The sequence below is a fragment of the Amphiura filiformis genome, chromosome 15 (genome assembly GCF_039555335.1).
Source record: "Amphiura filiformis chromosome 15, Afil_fr2py, whole genome shotgun sequence".
NCBI classification, from domain to species: Eukaryota; Metazoa; Echinodermata; class Ophiuroidea; order Amphilepidida; family Amphiuridae; genus Amphiura; species Amphiura filiformis.
The window spans coordinates 56,886,127-56,907,311 of NC_092642.1; the positions used below are offsets into that span (position 1 = coordinate 56,886,127).

The following is a 21,185-nucleotide window of genomic DNA, read 5'->3' on the forward strand; positions in this document are numbered from 1 at the left end:
TCCAGTGATTAATGTAAGTCTTATCACCGTTAGCTACATATAATAGATTAAACTTGCCTCGGTCCTCATTCTAAGTGTATAGAAGGTGTGGACCTGAATATGTCAATTGGTGTCAATTTTACACATGAAGATTCTGGGACTCCATCTAGGAGACACCCTGGAATACCCAATGTTATTGGATTAATGTTGAAAACACATTAATCAGAGTTGTTATATTTTGTAGCTATCTCATCTTTCTTATTTGCCTCTTTATTCATTTTCAATACCACTGTACCAGCACGTATCATTAGTAGTTAGGGGAAAAAGTTCACTTTGGTGACCACTCTCTGGCTAGTAAGGTTTGACGATTGATTAGACTTCTATGGACCATTTAGAAAAAAATAGCCACCATGTCCCTCATGAAAATCCGGCATTTTTTTAGCTAGATAAAATCAAAATAGCCGCCATCACCATTTTGAAAATTTAAGATTTTGAACCAGAGCACCTATAATCATGCACAAAGACACTTTTTCGGATATGTCGAGTACAAGGATTCGATTCTGACATTAGTTAGACATTCGGCATCATTTCACCCAGAAATCCAAGATGGTGGCGGCACCATCTTGAACAAGATGACAAATGGTGTACAAAGACACTTTTTTGGTTAAGACGACCACAAGGATTTCAAATTTTACATTACGATGATATTACGAACTCATATTTACCCAGAAATACAAGATGGTGGCCATGGTATGTCTTGAAAAATAAGTTTTGAACCAGATTACCTAAAATGGTGTACAAAGACACTTTTTCATGTAAGTCGACCCCAAGAAATCCGAATCTGACATTAATTTGGCGTTACAAAATAATTTTTGCCCAGAAATCCAAGATAAACCCCATTTGGTAGAAGCGTAAATGTGATTTTGAATGAAAGCAGAAGCATAAATGTGTCATTTCCGCCTTATCTGGGGTTACGGCGCATTATCTGGGGTTTAGATGCCTTATCTGGGTTTAGACTTATCTGGGGTTTAGATGCCTTATCTGGGTTTAGACTGCGAAAAAGTGCTAAGGTTAAGGCATCTTAGGTAACTGGTAAAACGTAAACCCATGATAAGGCCACTAATCTTGGACAGATAATATGAGTATCAGAATGTCAAGGGATGTAAACCCAAGATAAGGCAGTTTATCCATAAAGAGTCATACACCATTTACACCTCAGATGTTCAAAACACATTTTTCAAGATGGTGCCGCCACCATCTTGGATTTCTGGGTGAAAATGATGCCGTAATGTCAAACTAATGTCAGAATCAGAATCCATGTACTCGACATATACGAAAAAGTGTCTTTGTGCATGATTATAGGTGCTCTGGTTCAAAACTTAAATTTTCAAAATGGTGGTGGCGGCCATTTGGATTTTGGCCTCTATAATTAAAGACAGAGATAAATGCAATTTATCGCGTCTGATGTCACTGTCAATTACGATCCTTGATTGGTTTACACAGGTTAATCAGCGGCGTAAAAAGGAAGGCCGATCTATCTGGTGCTGATCGGAGAAAAGGAATAGCAGCAAATGGCGAAAAATTTCAGTACTTTTACAAGGCAAAAAGCAGCTTTTCTAGGCATTGTGGACATGGTGCATTCACCAAAGAAAGTTTCCTACTATAAAGACCTAACTTTTGAGATGGTTTGCATGTCGAAAGGTGCAAAATTAACAATAAGGCGCCCGGCCGGTTATAAATCCGCGTTCAGCAAGTCATCATCACGACACTTGTAAACAAACCGTGCTCGAGTTTGATTGACAGGTGACGTCAGACGCGATAAATTGTCTTTATCTTTGTCTTTAATTATAGCGAAAAATGCCGGGATTTTCGCGAGGGACATGGTGGCTATTTTTTTTCTAAATGGTCCATAGAAGTCGAATCAATCGTCAAACCTTACTAGCCAGAGAGTGGTCACCAAAGTGAACTTTTTCCCCTAACTATAGTGATGACGTCAGCAAGTCTTTTGGACCTTGGATGATCTTCAAGGATGCTCATTTCATTCTTGAACTCTAAGAACCATTTCGTTGCTGGTGAATACCAAGGACTTCATTACCATTTACAGCAACTGTACATTGTTAAATTTCATTTGAGTTTTCACCGCCGTCCGAAAAAATTTCCATAATGACCCTGTATTCACTTCTGGTAGTACCTGTGAATTCATGGAGGTAGGCTTAATTCCTCTGAAAAGTGTCCTGCCTACATACAGTGATGTAAAAATCTAATATCTTTGCAGTAATGTTTTGAAGGAACAAGCTTTCAAATGAGACCAAATTCAATACCGTGCGACAAAGTAGCATACCGAGTTCTACGAACTTTTTGACCGCCCCTCGTAACCATTGATCGCTGTAAACTGCAACTTTTAAATTCAGGTATTTTTCTTTAAAACCACTACTGTGTTGTTAATATTGAACGACATTTGACAAATGGGGTATCAAAATGCGCCTAAATAAATCATCCTTCTTTCTATTCTATGTAGAAATATTGTAGAAACAATTATTAGCTGAAGCTATAGGCATATTTATAACAGCTAAGTTTCTTTTTGTGCAAACTTAAAAGGAAACGCATAGTAACATTACTGTGTGAGGCTTTGTTCCCAAATGCGAACAATAGTCTGCATACTGTTATGCAGCATTGTTATGGTAAATAATAGTACAACTCATTGTTGCTAATGTCAAACTTGTCAAAGTGATTGTGATAGTATGATTTTGTATCACACAAGTAAATGAGAGCATGCTAGTGTCTGCTTCATTTACTTACGTCATCAGCCCGCTGCCTTGAAAATTAATTTCGCTTCAAACAGAGGAAGAGCATGTACGAGCCCGAACTTTACCCACACAATTTCTTTTCTTTCAGGAGGAATACGCATAAAAAATTGCAACGAGTGTCAACTTGTAATGTAATAGTTATTCTCTTCGAATGGAGATAAACTTGTTTTTGCAATAGATCTGCCCTTTAAAGCGTTTCCGTATTGTTTTCCTAAGCCTTTTTAGAGCATTTTATTTAAAAGGCTCCTCATCAATGTGTGCTGAAATTCGCTTGCCACCCTCTTAGCTGGCCAACAATTGCTTGCCCCTCCTTTTGGCTCATTAAAAATTTCTTGCCCCCAATTTTACCCTCCCCGGGCTCATAATTCTTGCACAGCCCCTTTATACATGCTTATGTTACATTTTTTTTTGTAAGACACATTTACGAGAAATAGACCTCATTACCTCACCGCAAGCATCTTGCATTTAAATCAGTGGCATGCGCGGAGGGGGGGGGGGGGCAGGGGCCACAGGCCCCGATCTGTTGGTCATTTGGGGGAAAAACATCAAAATTTGCCCCCTCAAAATAGGATTCCTTAATTGGCCTTTTAAAATGCTAAAACTCCAGAGCTGGACTGCACCAGGGACCTTAAGGCGGCCCCCTGGACCCTGCTTGTGAGGGGCTATGCGGCAAGTCTCTCTTAATCAGACTCCATTCAGGGGAACTGAACAACCTGCCCCACTTTCGACACTCTGATTTAAACCCAGAATACAACCACAAAAAATGCCATTTCATGTCACACCCCCCCAAATTCTTGCCCCCAATTTTACCCTCCCCCGGGCTCATAATTCTTGCACAGCCCCTCACATGCTTACGTTACATGTTGTTTTTGTAAGGCACATTTACGAGAAGTAGACCTCATTACCTCACCCAATAGGGTACGGCCCTCTGATGGGGGTGTGTATGCATGTCCCGCACACTGTGTACATACTCTGTTATCGCATAAGTGTACGACTAATATTTCCATCGTAATAATAAAGCGACGGTTCCTGCGTTTCATTCAAAATCTTGGATTTTTACAACACTACAGCACCATGGTGTTAGCTAGAGAGCCGTCCACCCGTCTTTTGCATGGGCAAGGTGAAAAGTGCACTGGTGGAATAATCATCAACCCGAAGATGCGCAGAAAAATTTAGTTTGAATTATTTTCACCTTTATTCATATATCATTTTGATATGATAATATTAAGCCCCCCTCCCGGGTAAGCCCCTTACATAATATTGTCTATGAAAATACTACCATTAGAAATACCTTGTACCGTATTCATTCCAATAAGCGCCCAGAGCGCTTAACAAAGTCATTTTGCGTGGGCGCTTATTTTTACCTGGTTTACCTAATTTTTTTTTTTTTTTCGTAAGGGGCGTTTATTAGAGACAAATTGATTGTACATGTAGGTTATAAAAGGGTCCTGAGACGTTCTAGTAGCTTTTCTGATGCAGAAAATGTATTGCAAGTTTACACAGGACTTGTAGTCCTCCAGCTATTTCACTGTATTGACGTCTATCTGTCACTTAAACATTAATGGTATACCCTTTAGCAAATTGAAATTTTAGACCCTGGGTGGGTGCTTATTGTGGCATGGGCGCTTATGAATGAATATGGTACATGTAGTATTGCGTGAGTGATGTCTCATGTACATGTATTAGTTTTATCAAATAGAGATAAAAATATTGGTGTTTAAATGCAGACATGTCCTGCCGATTTCTGAATTCTGGTATATTCAAATCAAATTGCATGTGATTGATCTTGACACATGATCGATATTGGACCCCAAAAATTTTGGACAGGCAGTTTCTGAATCCTGGCTAACACCCTGTACAGCACGTACCTTAAGTCTTGATTGTTGCAGAGTATCTTTGTTTACACATTACAATCGTGTAAAAACCAGAAAAAAAAAAAAAAAATTGGAAGGCGTTCTCCTCAGCAAATGTTATAATATGGTTTTAAGGTCAACATTTGCCCCCCTCCCCTTGTATGTAATTTGTTCAGCCAATTTTGTCCACCAAGAGGATGGGCTGCTTCAAATAAGACTCTCCCCTAGTCCCCCAAGCTGTATGAAACATGAACATTTTATAGACTATCACTATTTGCATTATTTCAATAATAAATAATGGTGTCAATGTTAATGCTCAGGACATCGTACTGCATCAAAAGAGCTGCTTCGATATCTTTAAGGAATTTAAAATACAATGTATGCACCCTTTTTACACTGCAGGGCCTACATGAGAGAATGAAAATCCATCATAGTCACATACTGTATAATGCAATATTATTTCACAATTCTCGCAACCGAATTTTTTACGAGAATCATTTATGAGAATCGATTCTGTGAATCTCGTCGAAATCTAGGCCCTGGGGTAGAACACCTACACTTTAAGAATGCACCATTTTATTCTCAGGGGGCATGGGAGTTTGAGCCTTGAATTTATAGTTCCTAGGACTAGGACTATTATGTGACATGATCATGGGGGCCAAAGACGGCATATTTGAAACTGAGATAAAGGTAAAAATATGGAGTAAAAAACAATAAAATACATAAGAAAATAGACATCAAAACACTTCATAACTTAAGAACCAAGTATGCTAGACCTATGGTGTTTTCAGTCAATGATAGCCTATAGTTTTCAAAAATGCCTCCTTTGGCCCCCATGAACCAGATCGTGTCAGATTTCAAAATTGATGTAGGCCTACAACAAGAAAATAAATGAAGAGATTCCTACTTACCCAGTACAGTGGCACTCAAAATTCGAAGTTTTTCACACTTTCCAGAGTTTGTCAAAACCAATCCTATCAAATCTGCAGCCAACCTCAACTCAGCACAAATTCTATGGAGCAGTGGTTTTTTACTTGCACCCCTTCAATGTACTATAATTAATATATTTCTCCTATAATAGCACGTCAGTCATCAGCACAGCACAACTCTTCAGGAAACTTTTCAGCTTCTTCTGGAGTATACTTCTTAAGTCACTCAAAATTCGAAGTTTCTCACACTTTCCAGAGTATATGGCACTACCAATCCTATAAAAGGTATCTGCTGCAGTCAACTTCAACTCAGCACAAATTCTATGGAGTAGTGTTCTTTTACTTGCACCCCTTAAGCTTAAATGTACTACTATTCTTCCAAGCACAAATTTATAGCACCTCAGCACAGCACAACTCTGTGGAAAAGATTTCAGCTTCTAAAATACAATTTCTTTTTACATTCTATGATACTAATGTAGTACTGTTCTCATTGATGCACTAACACATACTGACAGTTAGAACCTATTTCCCAGAATGGCAGTTAAGCCACCAGTTGCACAAGCGATTGTAATACTAGTCAAAATTGTAAACAAATGAAATCATTTTAGACATGATAGTATACTGTACATGTACTCAGTACATTGCCAGCGAAAGTTGCACCTTTCATCCTGTGCAAGTTCTAGCTAGTTTGGGCTATTGATTCAGGTCATGACCTAGCTATTTCTGTGTTACTGGCACATTCCTCTTGCATGAGTATTAGGGAGTGATCATTGTTAATATACTTTGGTGAGGGAGGTTGGAAAAGTTGGAGCCTTGGACATCACACTTTTTTTTTTATCCCATTGGACCCCCCAATTCAAGTTATTAACTCATTATTGCAAAGGGGGGCAGCAAGCATTTTTTGGCAGACTGGTTTGAGATTTTACCACCCCACACCCGGGGGTCCCTACTAGGGGGCTGTGATTTTCTTCGGACAAGTTGGGGTAACTTGTTGTTTTTGTAACATTTGACCCCTTGCAAAATTAATCAAGCACACATTTCAAGTAATTCTTGGCAGATATTAATACGGGGCACAATATGGCAAAATGGCTTCAGACAACACGACAGAGACGTTCAATTTGCAAAATTTCCTGCTTACGCGTACGCTCGCATAATTGACAGGTCTGTATAGGCCCCCTATTAAATTGGAAACCCAAAAATTTGGCATGTTCAAAGGGGGGGGGGGGGGCAAAGATTGTTTGACAGGCCGGGGGGGGGGAAGCAATTTCTGGAACACTATTTGAAAATTACCCACTGGCTCATAATTATTGCACAGCCCCTAAACAAATGAAATCATTCTTATTTTAGGAGCACTGATTGATGGGACCAGCAATTTATTTTCTTCATGCATGTATGATGCAGACCACAGACACTAGGCCAAAAAATTGTTCTTGCTTTTACTTGGAAGTGGTGCAATCAGGTCATGATCTGCATATGCATGTATACTTTGTGCATGGGTTTGGTTCCATAGAAATGAATGAGAAACTGCAATCAAGACTTTCGATCTGTTTCTGCCTTATTTCTGGCCCGGGGGCACTCAACACAAATGACCATTGACCATACGGGTATGCTCCCCCGGAAAGACCCCCCTTTTTGGTTTTCGCAGCTCCAAAAGACCCCCTATAGGCCTATTTGACCATAATAGAGCTCCGAAAGACCCTTGAATTTGATAATTTCAGCTCTAAAAGACCCAAAAATAGCTATTCTTTACATTTCTGTTTTACAGGCGATTTCAACCAAAAAGCCAAGAAAGACCCTTGATTTTGACTGTTTGCAGCTCCAAAAGTCCCCATTTTACTTGTTCACAGCTCCAAAAGACCCCCGGCCTTTACCGGTACGCCGTCAGCTCCCAAAGACCCATCACCTCTAAATTCCGTGGAGCATACCCTCCAACAATTTTTGATGTGCCCCCAGATTTCTGGTTGATCATTTCAGCTCAATTGAAGCAGTTTATTTCAAAAATATGTTTAGAATGTCATAAGGATCATTGCATTAAAATTTCAGCTCAATTGGAACATTTTGAAAAACTTGACTTTTGACCCCTTTATGACCCCTAATGACATTGAATGCATTTTAAAATATTTTTAAGAAATATTTTTAAAATGTTTAGAATGTAGGCCTAAATGTCATAAGGATCATTGCATTTAAATTTGAGCTCAATTGGAGCATTTCGAAAAACTTGACCTTTGACCCCTTTATGACCCCTAATGACCTTGAATGCATTTTAAAATATTTTTAAAATGTTTGAAATGTTATAAGCATCATTGCATTTAAATATCAGCTCAATTGGAGCATTTTGAAAAACATGACCTTTGCCCCCTTTAGGACCCCTTAATGACCTTAAATAAATTTTAAAATATTTTAAACATGTTTATAATGTCATAAGGATCATTGCATTTAAATTTCAGCTCAATTGGAGCATTTTGAAAAAAACTTGACCTTTGACCCCCTTTATGACCCCTTAATGACCTTCAATAAATTCTAAAATGCTTTTAACATATTTAGAATGTCATAAGGATCATTGCATTTAAATTTCAGCTCAATCAGAGCATTTTCAGTTAAAATGACCTTTTTTGACCCCTGTGACCTCTTGGATGACCTCTGACGTTAAACAACCCATAACTTTTGTAGCCAGCTACCCTATACTGCTTGTGACTGAGTTTGGTCGAAATCCGATCAAGCATGTGGCAGTAGTAGCAAATTGTGAGAAAGAAGAAAGAAAGAGGAAAGAAAGAAAGAAATGGCAAGAAAGAAATAAGTTAGGCTGCCCGCCTAACTTAAGAAGAATTGGAAAGAGACAGCACAAGCCGACGTTTGACGTCGGCTTGTAAATACAGCATGTTTTGAGGGAAAGTAGTCAAAACTACTGGTCCCGAGGTGTTGGATGATTTGACTTCTTCTTCTTCTCGTCGTCGTCGTCTTCGTCGAAGCAGTCAAATCATCCAACACCGATGGACCAGTAGTTTTGAATACTTCCCCGTAATGGAACATGTTATATTTGTTTTACTATACCTCATAAATATTTTCACTATCACAGTAAAATCATTAACAAAAGTCAAAACACACCGTACCGCGGTAGCCTACCAGTCAGTGTGCAGGCATGGTAAATAAGCTTAGGCCTAATATTTTGCTTACCTGATTTCATTGCAGGATTTCTGTTCAATCAATTAACATTTAGACCTATATTTTTCTAATTTTCTTTTTAACACTAAACACTCCATAAATAACATTGTTTCATAAAACGTCAAATTTGTGTGTTATTGTCCATCGGTAAAATCGTCAAAATAACTGTAGCAGACGCCATTTTCAGGATAAGCGCAGCTGCAGAATCGCCGTTGTGAGCATAATGCTACATCTGATGGAACGGTGACGCACAGGGCGAGACACCGTGTGGTAGTAGGGGTGCGGAAGTTTTCACTACTTCCCCGCGTGCGCGTAATTGCACAGGCGCGGGGAAGCAGTTAAAATACTGTACTCGGACACTGGCGTTATTAACCTATGAGATGTTTGGATTACCTAATAAATATTTATGAGGTATAGTAATATATCTTTTGTGATACTTACACGGTAGAGTGAATACGCCAGTAGTTTTGGGCTTGATTTCGTTGTCAATAGGTAACGCTCTCACGGTCACCTGGTATGTGGTCTCTGGCTCCAGCCAACGGAATCCATCGTAGAAAAAAATGTGCTGGAATAAGAGGAATTGGTAGAACAGAATAGCAAAATTGATGAGAGTGCAACAGGAATGATTAAATTTAATATTTCCACATGGAAGGTTTTATCACTTGGCTTAGCTCGATCTGCATGAATGCTTTTTTTTATTTTTACGATGTGCAGTGTAACTCCCCAAGGTCACTTGAATCAGGATTAAACCAGGGACGTGTATGAAAGGACTGGAAACGACTTCCAATCATTGTAAATTTTGTACTATGCGAGTTGCTGGTTTACAAATTATCCTTGGTTGAGCAAGCATGCATTCATATTTTATTTCCATAAAAATAAAGAATGTTACATTACATCAAAAAATATACAAACACAATACATGTGGAGGAAAAGGCTGGAAGACCAAAAAGGCCTGAAAGCCAGCCTTTCCCCAAAATCAAATGAAATTAGCAAAACAAAGCAACTTTACAAATAATATGCTTATCGAGACACCCTGGTACGAATCTCAGCACAGTCATAAGACGGTGTGTGGCTGTTTTGTGTGATGCAAACCGGGGGCACTCAAATTTTTTTTTGGTAGGGGTGTGCCACCGCCAGTTTTGAGCTCGAGGTCTAAGGAACTGATCGGCCGGCCAAAATCTGAAAATGGGGGTCTCGGAACTAAACCATGCAGGCCAAACCAGGGCTCAATTTTGTTGCATTTTTGCCACAGATTTTTGAAGTAATAAATTTCACTTTAAATTGTACATTAAATTATTAAATCAAGAAAACCATCAATGCAAAATTGGTCTGGGGTGGCCTTCGATGGAAATCTCAGCAAAGCAAAACAGCATTCGGATCAAAATTACTAGACCCTGCAGACCTACCTATAGCCTAGCCTACTGATAATTATAGCAGCAGCGAGCAGCATTACATAAAAGCCCACCATAAAAACAAACCCACAAAAATATTTTTTCAGTGCCGTAACTAAAGAAAAACATTTAGGCTACATTGAACTGCCATGCATACATGACACGATTAAGTGAAGTATGCAGAATTTGACAACCATTCCACTATTGGCACTAAACCAGTAGATCATAAATTACCTTTTAATTCACTGTTATGGCCAGCTGCAATGATGTGTACATAATTATTTGAGGTACTTTTCCTTATATTTGGCAATTTTATTCCCAAAAGAGATCTCAAAATCATTTATTTCCAGCAAAACGTTTATCAGCTGAAGGCCTCGGCACTCGCGACAGTGCTGCAATCACTGTTTACAACAACCAACCAGTGTTGCCACTGCTACAAGGAGCCTAAAATCCTGCCCAAAATCCACCTTATTCCTTACAATGTGTTTCAATGGGGAAGAAATTGATGGAAAATTCCCTTTGAAGCTTTTTGGCTCGCAAAAGTAGCTTTTGGGCTTGAAATAGTAGGCCAGAAAACACGCCAATCAAAATGCCAATGAGAGCGGAGATCGGTGATCTGAGAGTCTATGGAACGGCTAGAAAAATTTTGGGGCTTCAAGAGCGGCAATCAATGAATTCAGTGGGGTCTAAGGAACGGCTAGCGGCTCTGAAAAAGGGGGTCGTCGCCGCGGCACATACCCGTATAGCTGGGGAATGTGAGTGCAACCCCCGGATGCAAATGGAACCTTTTGCCTATAATGAGACACTCTAGAAATGCCAACATAAATCACCAAAGAACATAATTTAAGAATTATTTCAGTATAAAAATCAATTGGAACAGAAAGTGCTGCACACATTCCAGGAAAATTTTAAATGTTTGTTCTAGCATTCTATATTTCACGCATTGAGTGTAATTAAAGGTTGTAAAAGATAATCCGATAACAATAGTCATCAATAAGTCATTTACAGTCCTTTTATACATGGTCCCTGGTTGTTAAACAGTTAAGTCTATGTAAAAATGTCATTTTGGTTCACTATTTTGGACAGTTATCTGGGTTAGACCCGAATAGTTATTTCTTAAACTCTCTCCACGCGGGTGTTGACTGCAGACGACAAGTTTCAATTTTTTAAAAATTCAAAAATTTCAGAATTGTAAATTTTCATGGCAACATTTAGAATCAGCATGACAAATGCATTAAAACGAGTACAAACAAGCCTAGTATTGGCTCAGTAGTTCTTGAGATCGCTTGTGATATTTTAGGAAAAAATCTCAAAACTTGGACTTCTTATATTAAGGGCAGAGTAATGGGAGAGAACATGGACCTTTTCGAGCATCATTATTTATACCCGCATGCGAAGCATGGACGGGTATATTGCCATCCTATGGTTTCTTCTTCTCCTCTTCCTCCTCCTCCTTTTTCATCAAACACATCATTCTGTCAAGGCTAGCGCTAAAACTACAAGGGCCCCAGGGCCCATATGTGGTATACGTATGGGCCCTACCCCGTAGATGTGCCTTTTGCCCATCTCGGCCCCAGAGGTCAAAGGTCACGGGCCTCAGGGACCCAAATGTAAAAACACAAACCATGCCGTTTCTCATCAAATGAAGCAGCCTCAGGGTCCTGAGTTGGTACACTGATAGCACCAGGGTACTCTATATATACAAGTATACATGAGCCCCATATGTCATTAATTGTGGGCCCCAGACCCCCAAATGTTAAAAGAAGGGGCAACAGATTGACAAGGCTAGCTATAAAACTATAAAGGCACTAGGGCTCATATGTGGCACATGTATAGGCCCTAACTGGGAGATGTGCCTTTTGCCCATTTTGGTCCCAGATATTTAAGGCTAAGGGCCCCAGAGGCCCAAATGTTAAAACAAAGGGCCGACCGTTTCTCATCAAATGAAGCAGCCTCAGGGCCGTGTGTTGGTACACTGATAGCCCCAGGGGTACTCTATATTTACAAGTATACATGAGCCCCATATGTTATATATTATGGGCCCCAGGGCCCCAAATGTTAAAAATAAGGGGCAACAAATTGACAAGGCTAGCTCTAAAAGTACAAGATCACTAGGGCTCATATGTGGCATATGTATGGGCCCTAAGTTGTAGATGTGCCTTTTGCCCATATATATTGGGCCCCAGGGCCCCAAATGTTAAAACAAAGGGCCGGCCATTTCTCATCATATAAAGCAGCTTTATGGCTCAGAGTTTGTACACAGATTGCACCTGAGAATTACATTGTTATATGTACATATGAGCCCCATATATCACATAATATTGGCCCCAGGGCCCCAAACGCTAAAACATAGGACCGGCCGTTACTCAGTAAATAAAGTAGCTACAGTGGCCAGCTTGGGTCTACTGATAGCACTAGAGAATTATATTTCAACATAATTATGTACATGGGCCTCATAGGTCAAATATTATGGGCCCCAGGGCCCTAAATGTTAAAACAAAGGGCTCAAAATATGTACACAGATAGCACCTGTGTATTATATTGTTACTAACACCCACACACCCATCCACCCCACACACACGTAGGACTAAACAGACAGATCGTATCATATCACAATTGGAAATACCAGCGTGAAGCGTTAAGGCTGTTCCAGTTAAATTACATACCCATTGGCTGTTCCATTTAATTTACATACTCCCTCTGAAATGGCCCCCAAAAAGGCTGTTCCATTTAATTTACATACTCCCTCTGAAATGGCTGTTCCATTTAATTTACATAAAGTTCCCCTAATCATATTGCATAGCCTCACTGTGAGTAAGAGATACTGACAACAGCAACCTATGGAGAGTAAGAGAGACGACTCCCCTGGGAGGGGACTTTTTTACAATAATTTCTTTATTTTAATTGCTACGACAGTGCGACCTACATTCAACTAAAGCTTGTGACTTGGACTTTCACGATCACTTTTTACACATTTTCTGCCCAATTGGGCGACTTTTTACAATTTCTTTATTTTAAGTCCTCAGCAAATAAGGACTGTAAGTTTGGGTACACCGATAACATGCGGGTATAGCCGTATTTGTGTACAAATATATAGCCTTCTAGTTTTGAATTGTATCTCCAAAGTATATAAAACTATACATTTTTGGAAAGGAAATGAGTCAAGGAATCCCATAGTGACATCAGATTTTTTCAAAAATCTCGATTTTTTGATAAAATCACAAAAAATCACTTTTTTACCCCAATCAAGTTTTTTGTGACAACTTAAAGAAAAATCAGTTCGGAGAAAAAAAAATATCAGTTAGCTTTTAATGAAGAAGAGACATGAACTTAGGGAAGGTTTTTTGAAATTCATCTCTTTTTTTCGAAATATTGAAAAAAACATGTGAAAAAAGCAATTTTGTCATTCTATTCAGCTAAAAATTGCACATAATGGTGTATATTTTTGTTTAAAACAAATATTTTGAAAAAATGAGAAAACCTTCCCTAGACTTTGATGTACTCTAAAGGATAGTGCAAAAAGTTGACCTTTTGCTTGGATATTTTTCGAGTTATCTTGTCACAAAAATCATGCAATATTGTCAAAAGTGAACTATGAGAAATCGATGTTTTAGTAAAAAAATGTCAAAATTATGCACAAAATATCCTTATATTTTAAAACGGCAAGACTTTCACGCTTGTAAAAGCTGTACCTGGTGCATGGTCTTAATATGCATCTTTTTGCAACAATGAATTTATAATGTCTGCTTTTAGTGCGATAAAATTCAAAATAATAAAAAAATCTAAGTGGCATTTTGACTGCAAATTTGTGTTTTGTTTACACCGCATTTGCCGGCGTTAAAAACATACCGAATGCGCATTGATTGCGTTGGACATACGCGCAGAGTTGCGCTTTTGGCGTCACGCTGACGCGAATCGCTGTAATCACAATATTTCGCATTCAGCGCATTTCTGACTCATTATTTCCGCCAATTTACTAAGCTGTCTTGAGCCATGTGACTTTTTAGAGTTGAAAAGAGTGAAATAAATCAAGCAAAAATATGTGTTAATATTAACAAGTTGTATTTTATCAGTTTCAAGTGAAAGAATACATCTTAGTGTTGATAAATATCAAGAAATCTCAAATTCGGGCGTGGACGAATGTGTCTTCCATTACTCTGGCCTTAAAGCCTATGGCTAGCATGCAGAGCATTAATTGGAAAAATATTCATTTTTACAAAAAAAGTGTAACATATGAGTATCGTATTTTATGTGTTGCATGTTTGGACAAAAAAACTGAATATCTGCAGGCGAAATACAAAAATTACTTCAGGGTCCACCATTTTGAAAATTGGTGGATTGTTTGCAGTGATTTCATCAGTAGGATACAAAACGGAACATTATCACTCGGAAGCTGCATTTGGAGTGTATTTTCAAACAAAAAATAGTTCTATAAATAAAATTTCTACTATAATTTGGCAAGTTTACAATAAATTTTGTCCATGCGATTCCTGTGATTCAGACATCCAGCAAACATGGCAAATGTCAGTTATAAGCATGATTAGTAAACTTACATGGAATAGCATGGGGTAAAACTACACTCTCCAAAGCTGACTGTATTGTATACATCCAGAGAAGGTATCAAACACTTCCCATAATGCATTTCTCCCATTTCAATTTTCTGTACTGATTTGCTATCTAGTGCAACATGGGTCGATAGTGACAAAATGAACAGAGGACCCAGATCGTGCAAATATATTTATTTCTTGACTATAGACACAGGTTTAACTAGTATATTCTAACATTCTGATGCTGTTCCCATGACCATGACAGACCAAAACCATCAATCGCAAGTAAAATTCTATCTTTGTGCAAAAGAAATTTATTCAGTCTGTTTACCTACAAAACCGGATGAATCTATTCAGTATATGTAAGCACTGAGTTCCATGCTATTAAACATGGCTTTAAAATATCTTCTGATCTAAGGCCATACTGAATTCAAATGCCCACTTCACTGGCATTTGAATTTCAAGTGATCATGCATACAAAATACATGACAAACAATTTATTTTTATATGCCAATAAAACTTTTATTATGGCATATGTCATTGTTGTCTTTTATAATCGGTACAGCCGCAGACTTTTACGACTCTTATTGGACATAAATATGCGTGGCAACCGAACAAAGTGGATGTTCTAAATGCAAATTTCCGTTAGAGGCCAAAATACACGCACGTGTAAAATAACATGTGATTTTCCTGCAAGGACACGCTTCTTGGAATCCCTTATATATATATCATATACATATCTGTATATCCTGTACAATGATTTTATATAGTCGATAATATATTATCGAGTAGAGCTCATGGAGGCAGCCATTAGCAGACCACCCATTGTCAGATAGCTGGATGATTTTCAGCTGCACACACAAATGAATCATGACTTTTTGATAAACCGCTTACGGCAAAAATTCTGAGCACTAGGTGATTCTAAATTTCACATACAATGTACAAAACAATATTTGTAAAATCTTTGTCGAGAGATTTAAAAACTTATCGAGAGAATTTTCTGTAATATTGTTTTAAATTAGCACAAAATACAATTTTCTAAGCAGAAAAATGGCCACAGTTCCTATCTTGCCATTGAAAACTATAGGAAGACCACCCGCAGAGCTTCAAGCCACATGCCAGACAACCTGGCGCCAACTGCAAATGGCTGCGCCCATGTGACGAAATCGATAATATATTATCGACTTTATAAAATCATTGTACAGGACTGTTTAAAGTGTCAATTTTGGAACAAGTCACTTTTGAAAATATTCAATTTTTTTGCACCAAAAATGCAACTTTTACCCGTTTTTAAAATGTAAAAATAGTTTCAAAAGTTACTGTTTAATCTCCTTTTCCTCTGTGACAAGTGTACAGGATTGCCAAACCTGCAATTTGGTAGCCCAATTGGGCGACTTTTGAAGATTTATCCCGCGACATGTGACAATTTCCTGTCCCATAGAAACCAATGGTTAAGAAAAAAATTGGGTGACTTTTCGATTATTTGACACACGATTTGGGCTGAAATTTTTTGGCAACCCTTGCAAGTGTAGTGCATTGGGCTATTCTAGTTAAAATCCATTTCACCCCTCCCCTTATGGAGGACATGATCTTAATCTTCCACACTGGGTGTGTGCTGAATTTCAACTGGAGTTATCCGGATGGGTGACTCCCATTTGAAATCTACACCCCTTTTGTGGGAGATTTAGGTCATGTCTTTAAATAGGGGATGTAGCGATTTCAACTGGTATAGCCCATTATTGACAATTTGGTCATTGTACAACCAGCGCGCATTCACATAAACACTTTATCATCCGGCATTCTGGACTAACGCAGCTGTGTTAATAAAGTTAATTTATACTATTAAACCCAGGCAATTTTAAAGGCAATTTGGCTAAATCATGCTAAAGCATTAAGGTAATCACATGCTAAAGACTGTGTCCAAAGTTACAAATAGAGGCACCAAGGAAAGGCATGGGGTAGCCAAGCAAATTGCCTTACTGTCTTGGCAGAGGGAGCGGAGAGGAGAGGGGGGAGAGGGAGAGGGAGGTTGAGAGGGAGAGGGGGGGGGAGGGGAGGGGGGGGGAGAGGTTACAAATAGTGGGCACCAAGGAAAGGCATGGGGCAGCCAAGCAAATTGCCTTACTGCCTTGGCAGAGGGAGTGGGCGGGAGAGGGGAGAGGGAGGTTACAAATAGGGGCACCAAGGAAAGGTATGGGGCAGCCAAGCAAATTGTCTTACTGTCTTGGCAGGGGAGGGGGAGGGGAGAGGGAGAGGAGAGGGAGAGGGGAGGGAGGGGAGGGTCTAGTCTACCTAACAAACAGACTTTAACTACCCTGGTGCTTCTATCATATGAGGGATCTATGTCAACCAACCAACCAATGGCGGAGTACGTACGAGGTCATCGCATGCCCAATTAATGCTATTTTTGCACAATTTATCTCCACAAAATTCTGACAAAGAACTTTCCACAAATTTTTTTTCATTCCATACTCACCCCATTGTTGATTTCATGAAAGTCCGGGGACGACTCAAATTGAAACATGCGGCAAAATGTACTGCTAAAATGAAGCGATGACGGGGTGACCCCATACACTGATATCATTAAGCCTTCTGTAAACGTTGCAGCTGCAATGATAAAAACACATATGAAATGAGTCGGATGTCGCTAATATTGATTTTGAGATAGAAAGTGTTAAAATTCTTTTGTTTTATATTGTTTTAAGCGATTGATAAATTGACGTAACGTCGCAAAGAAAAGTTGTATCAACATGGGGTTTTCAGTTTCTGAAAGCTCTAGATGTTCTCTTTAGAAAAATATGTAAAACTCATTTTCGACCAGGGTCGACATGTGACTCATTCCCCTTGATCATGTCACATATACAATCGCCATTAGATTAATTGATATTACCATAGACCATCTATTAATAGATTTAGATTCACTGAAATAAAAATTGAGATGGTATTTAAAATAGATTCGGGTGATCATCACCAATCAACAATTTATTTTCCACTTCGTACATCATGAACTATATATAATAAGATTTATTTTTAGTAATTTATATCGATTTATTTTTTAATCTTAAAAAAACAACACATTAATATTTTTGTTCCCATCTCATATACCACACATACACATAGATACATACAACAGAGTTTTATCACCCGCCATATCATAAAGACCACAGCTGGTTTGATGATACAGCAAAAAAAAAAAATTATAACAGAATAAAATAAATGTTGGTGATTTAATGTGCGCTTAAGCATGACCCAAGGACCAGCACACTTCTACTATATCCGCTGCCATTAGGATATTTCAGAATCATTTCTTCTTCACCAAATCTGCAACTGATGCGCAGGCACTATCAGCGACTTAGATTGTGATTTACCCCCAGCAGCTCCCCATTTTACACCTGGTGGAGTGAAGCTATTATTAGCTAAAATTTATTACACATTGTAGCACTTAAGAGGGTACTACACCTCTCGATAAATTTGGGTCTATTTTTGCATTTTTCTCAAAAACTAATAACACAGTGGTAACAAAAGTTATGTATATCATAGGGGCAAGGAATCTAATTACTACAATGGAATTTCAGTGACCCAAGACAAGCGGTTTGTTATTTATGATAAGAAATAAGGTACCGCTAGGATGTACCTCATTTCCTATCATATATACTGAACCGCTTGTCTTGAGTCACTGAAATTTCAGTGTAGTAATTGGATTCCTTGCCCCAATAATATACTTAACAATAATATACTTAACTTTTGTTACCAGTGTGTTATTATTTTTTGAGAAAAATGCAAAAATAGTCACAAATTTACCACAGGGGTGTAGTACCCCCTTAATGTGAAAATATTTGGAAATGCAAATTAAACACCCACTACACTGTCCAGAAATGACAAAATTGTCAAATGACAAAAAATTAACCCAGCGAGAATATCCCACTATACACATGTACAGTATGCTGTAGCTGTCTTGGACCATGTGACTTTTCCCCCTCAAAAGGCTAAAAAAAGAGCAGAAAATATTGAGTTACCAGAAATTATTCTTTATCAGCTGAAAGGACCCATATTCAGTTACTGATTTGATAAAAATTCCAATTTCTCCTGATACAATAATGGCCTGGGTTCACTCCAATCTTAATAAAATCACAGTACTGGCATAATATGGCAAAGTATTGATTAAGTTTCGTCAGAACAGCTACTGATGTAACAGAAAGTAAAATGGGGGATTCCCTTTGAGGCAGTGTTCATTCACATTCACATTGCCGCAATGGAGGAACTTGCTTTTGCTTTGGCCAAAATAATTAGAGAAAAAATTATGAAGGAAAATTGTGATCACCCTATAAGCAAGCATGGCACCCTTTACAAACTGTATATTTTCTGGTGGGCCTTTTCAAGACCTGTTTGATTTTGACCTCCTCAGATTGTGGCAATTTTAAAACTTTACAACATGTTCAGTAAAAAGATAATTGGTACACCCTATATATTTTCTCGCACACCCTGAATATTGATTTCAAGTTAAGCTCATTATAATTTATGTTCTTGAGGGAACAAACCAAAAGATCGATGACGTCCTATAAACGAAACTAGTTTCGTTTAGGGGGGAGGGGGTAAAAATACTCGATTACGTTTGTAAAAAACATCGGTCTGAAGAATGTGTCATTTAATATTATTATTATGTCAACATTTTCAACATTTCTTTATTACGTTTCTGGCAGGGATGGAGGGGGTCGGCTGAGAAACGAAACCAGTTACGTTTATAGGACGTTATCGATCTTTTGGTTTGTCCCCTTATGCTTTCCAGCAATGTAGCCTATACTTTTACATACCTGTAATTGGTACATAAAATGTTCTAACCATTTATCTCAAAACTGATGTTTTCACCTATGAAAATAGAATGTCACAAAAGAAGGTCCCAACTTATGACACATGGCCGTATACCATTCTTGTTCTTAATATGTGACATGATCAAGGGGAATGAGTCACATGTCGGCGTTGGTCGAAAATGAGTTTTACATAAGTTTCTAAAGAAGGCATTTAGAGCTTTCAGAAACTGAAAACCCCATGTTGATACGACTTTTCATTGTGAAGTTATGTCAATTTATCAAACGCTGAAAACAATATAAAACAAAAGAATTTTAACACTTACTTTGCCAATATCTGAAAATCAATATTAGCGACATCCGACTCATTTCCCTTGATCATGTCACATATAGAAACGACACAATATGACTTTAATTTATCTTTTTTATTGTAAGTATGATCGTTTGGTGCTAAAATAAGCCCGTATGATAAGATTACACTCATCAAATTACTAAGGAACAATAGCATATCACTGTATTTGATACAAAATTAAATTAATTGACTGACAAATCAATAAAGATCCCAAATAATTCAGTTTGATTAAATACATAATGATTAACTAATCAATATAAAGCCCAATTCATTCACTTCATAAATTGGTCATCGATTGGTCAATTAATTACAATTAATGTAAATAAATTAAATATAGCCAACGGCTGCTTCTGGTTACTGCACATAACACCCCTAAAAGGGGTCAAACTCTTAAAATCACATTGTCTATCATCATTACCGTCAATACGCAATACGTCTTGAAAAATGGGGGGGCAATCAGCATGTATTATCAAAAAGTGGCTGAAAAAAAAGTTTTGCCAAAAGGGGGGGGGGACACATCCCCCTGTACCCCCAGGATTTATTAATGCCCATGTGTATCAAAGAATTCCATCAACTTCTGTTATATCTTATTGCTCTGTTTGTTTGTTTGTTTGTTTGTTTGTTTACCCAGGTTGGTCCGTGAGGAACACATGCTAATCCATGGAAAACCATGGACCGTTCCAAGCTCATACAAATGCACAAGCCTGGATAGCCAGTGTAGGCTAATATATGCATGCTGGCCTAGATAGCTTTGATAAACAAAGCAAGAAATGGAAGAAAATAGCTAGGAAAAAGAGAAAAGAGAGAAGGCCACTCCCAAACACAATTGTACAATTTTACTCTTAGCCCTTACTACGTGAGAAAGGAAACTGGAATTCCAATCTCGGCTCTGAGCAACATTAAAATGGCCATATCCATGGAATCGTAAGTCTTATTATGATGGGGTTTTCAACTATATAAAGCTGCTCTGATAAAGGCCCATAATTGAAAACTGAGCTAGGGGTTGTGGTGCCTGGGGCTAAGGACACATAATGGTGCCCCCTCCCCCAAAAAAATCTTGAAACATTTGCGCGCGTAGCGAGAGAAAATTTGCACAAATAGGCCTACCATTAATTAATTTTGGTTATAAATTTGGTCTTAAATTGATGTAAATGGCTACTTGTGCTGAAATGCGCACAAAGCGCGCGAAAATTTTGAGTTTTGTCGCTTGGAGGGGGTGCAGAATTGATGCTGAATTGGTCAATTCAGCGCCCCCTCTAAGGTGGAGCCCAGGGCACGTGCCCCCACCTGCCTCCCCATCGCTACCCCACTGATTCAGCTTGATCGCATCACAAATTTGCAAGCACATGAGAATGGCTTT

General features: G+C 38.4%; 1 protein-coding gene across 1 annotated transcript in view; it reads right to left on the reverse strand.

The window, feature by feature from the left end:
- Window positions 1–17,269, reverse strand: part of LOC140171859 (uncharacterized) — a 57,171-nt gene extending 39,902 nt beyond the window's left edge. Inside the window, exons 1-2 of the mRNA XM_072195191.1 lie at window positions 17,145–17,269; window positions 9,172–9,295 (exon numbers count right to left, since the gene is read on the reverse strand). Coding sequence (XP_072051292.1) covers window positions 9,172–9,295; window positions 17,145–17,252 — 232 coding nt within the window. The 5' untranslated portion in view covers window positions 17,253–17,269. The remainder of the gene's footprint in view (window positions 1–9,171; window positions 9,296–17,144) is intronic.
- Between the last annotated feature and the right edge of the window lie 3,916 nt (window positions 17,270–21,185).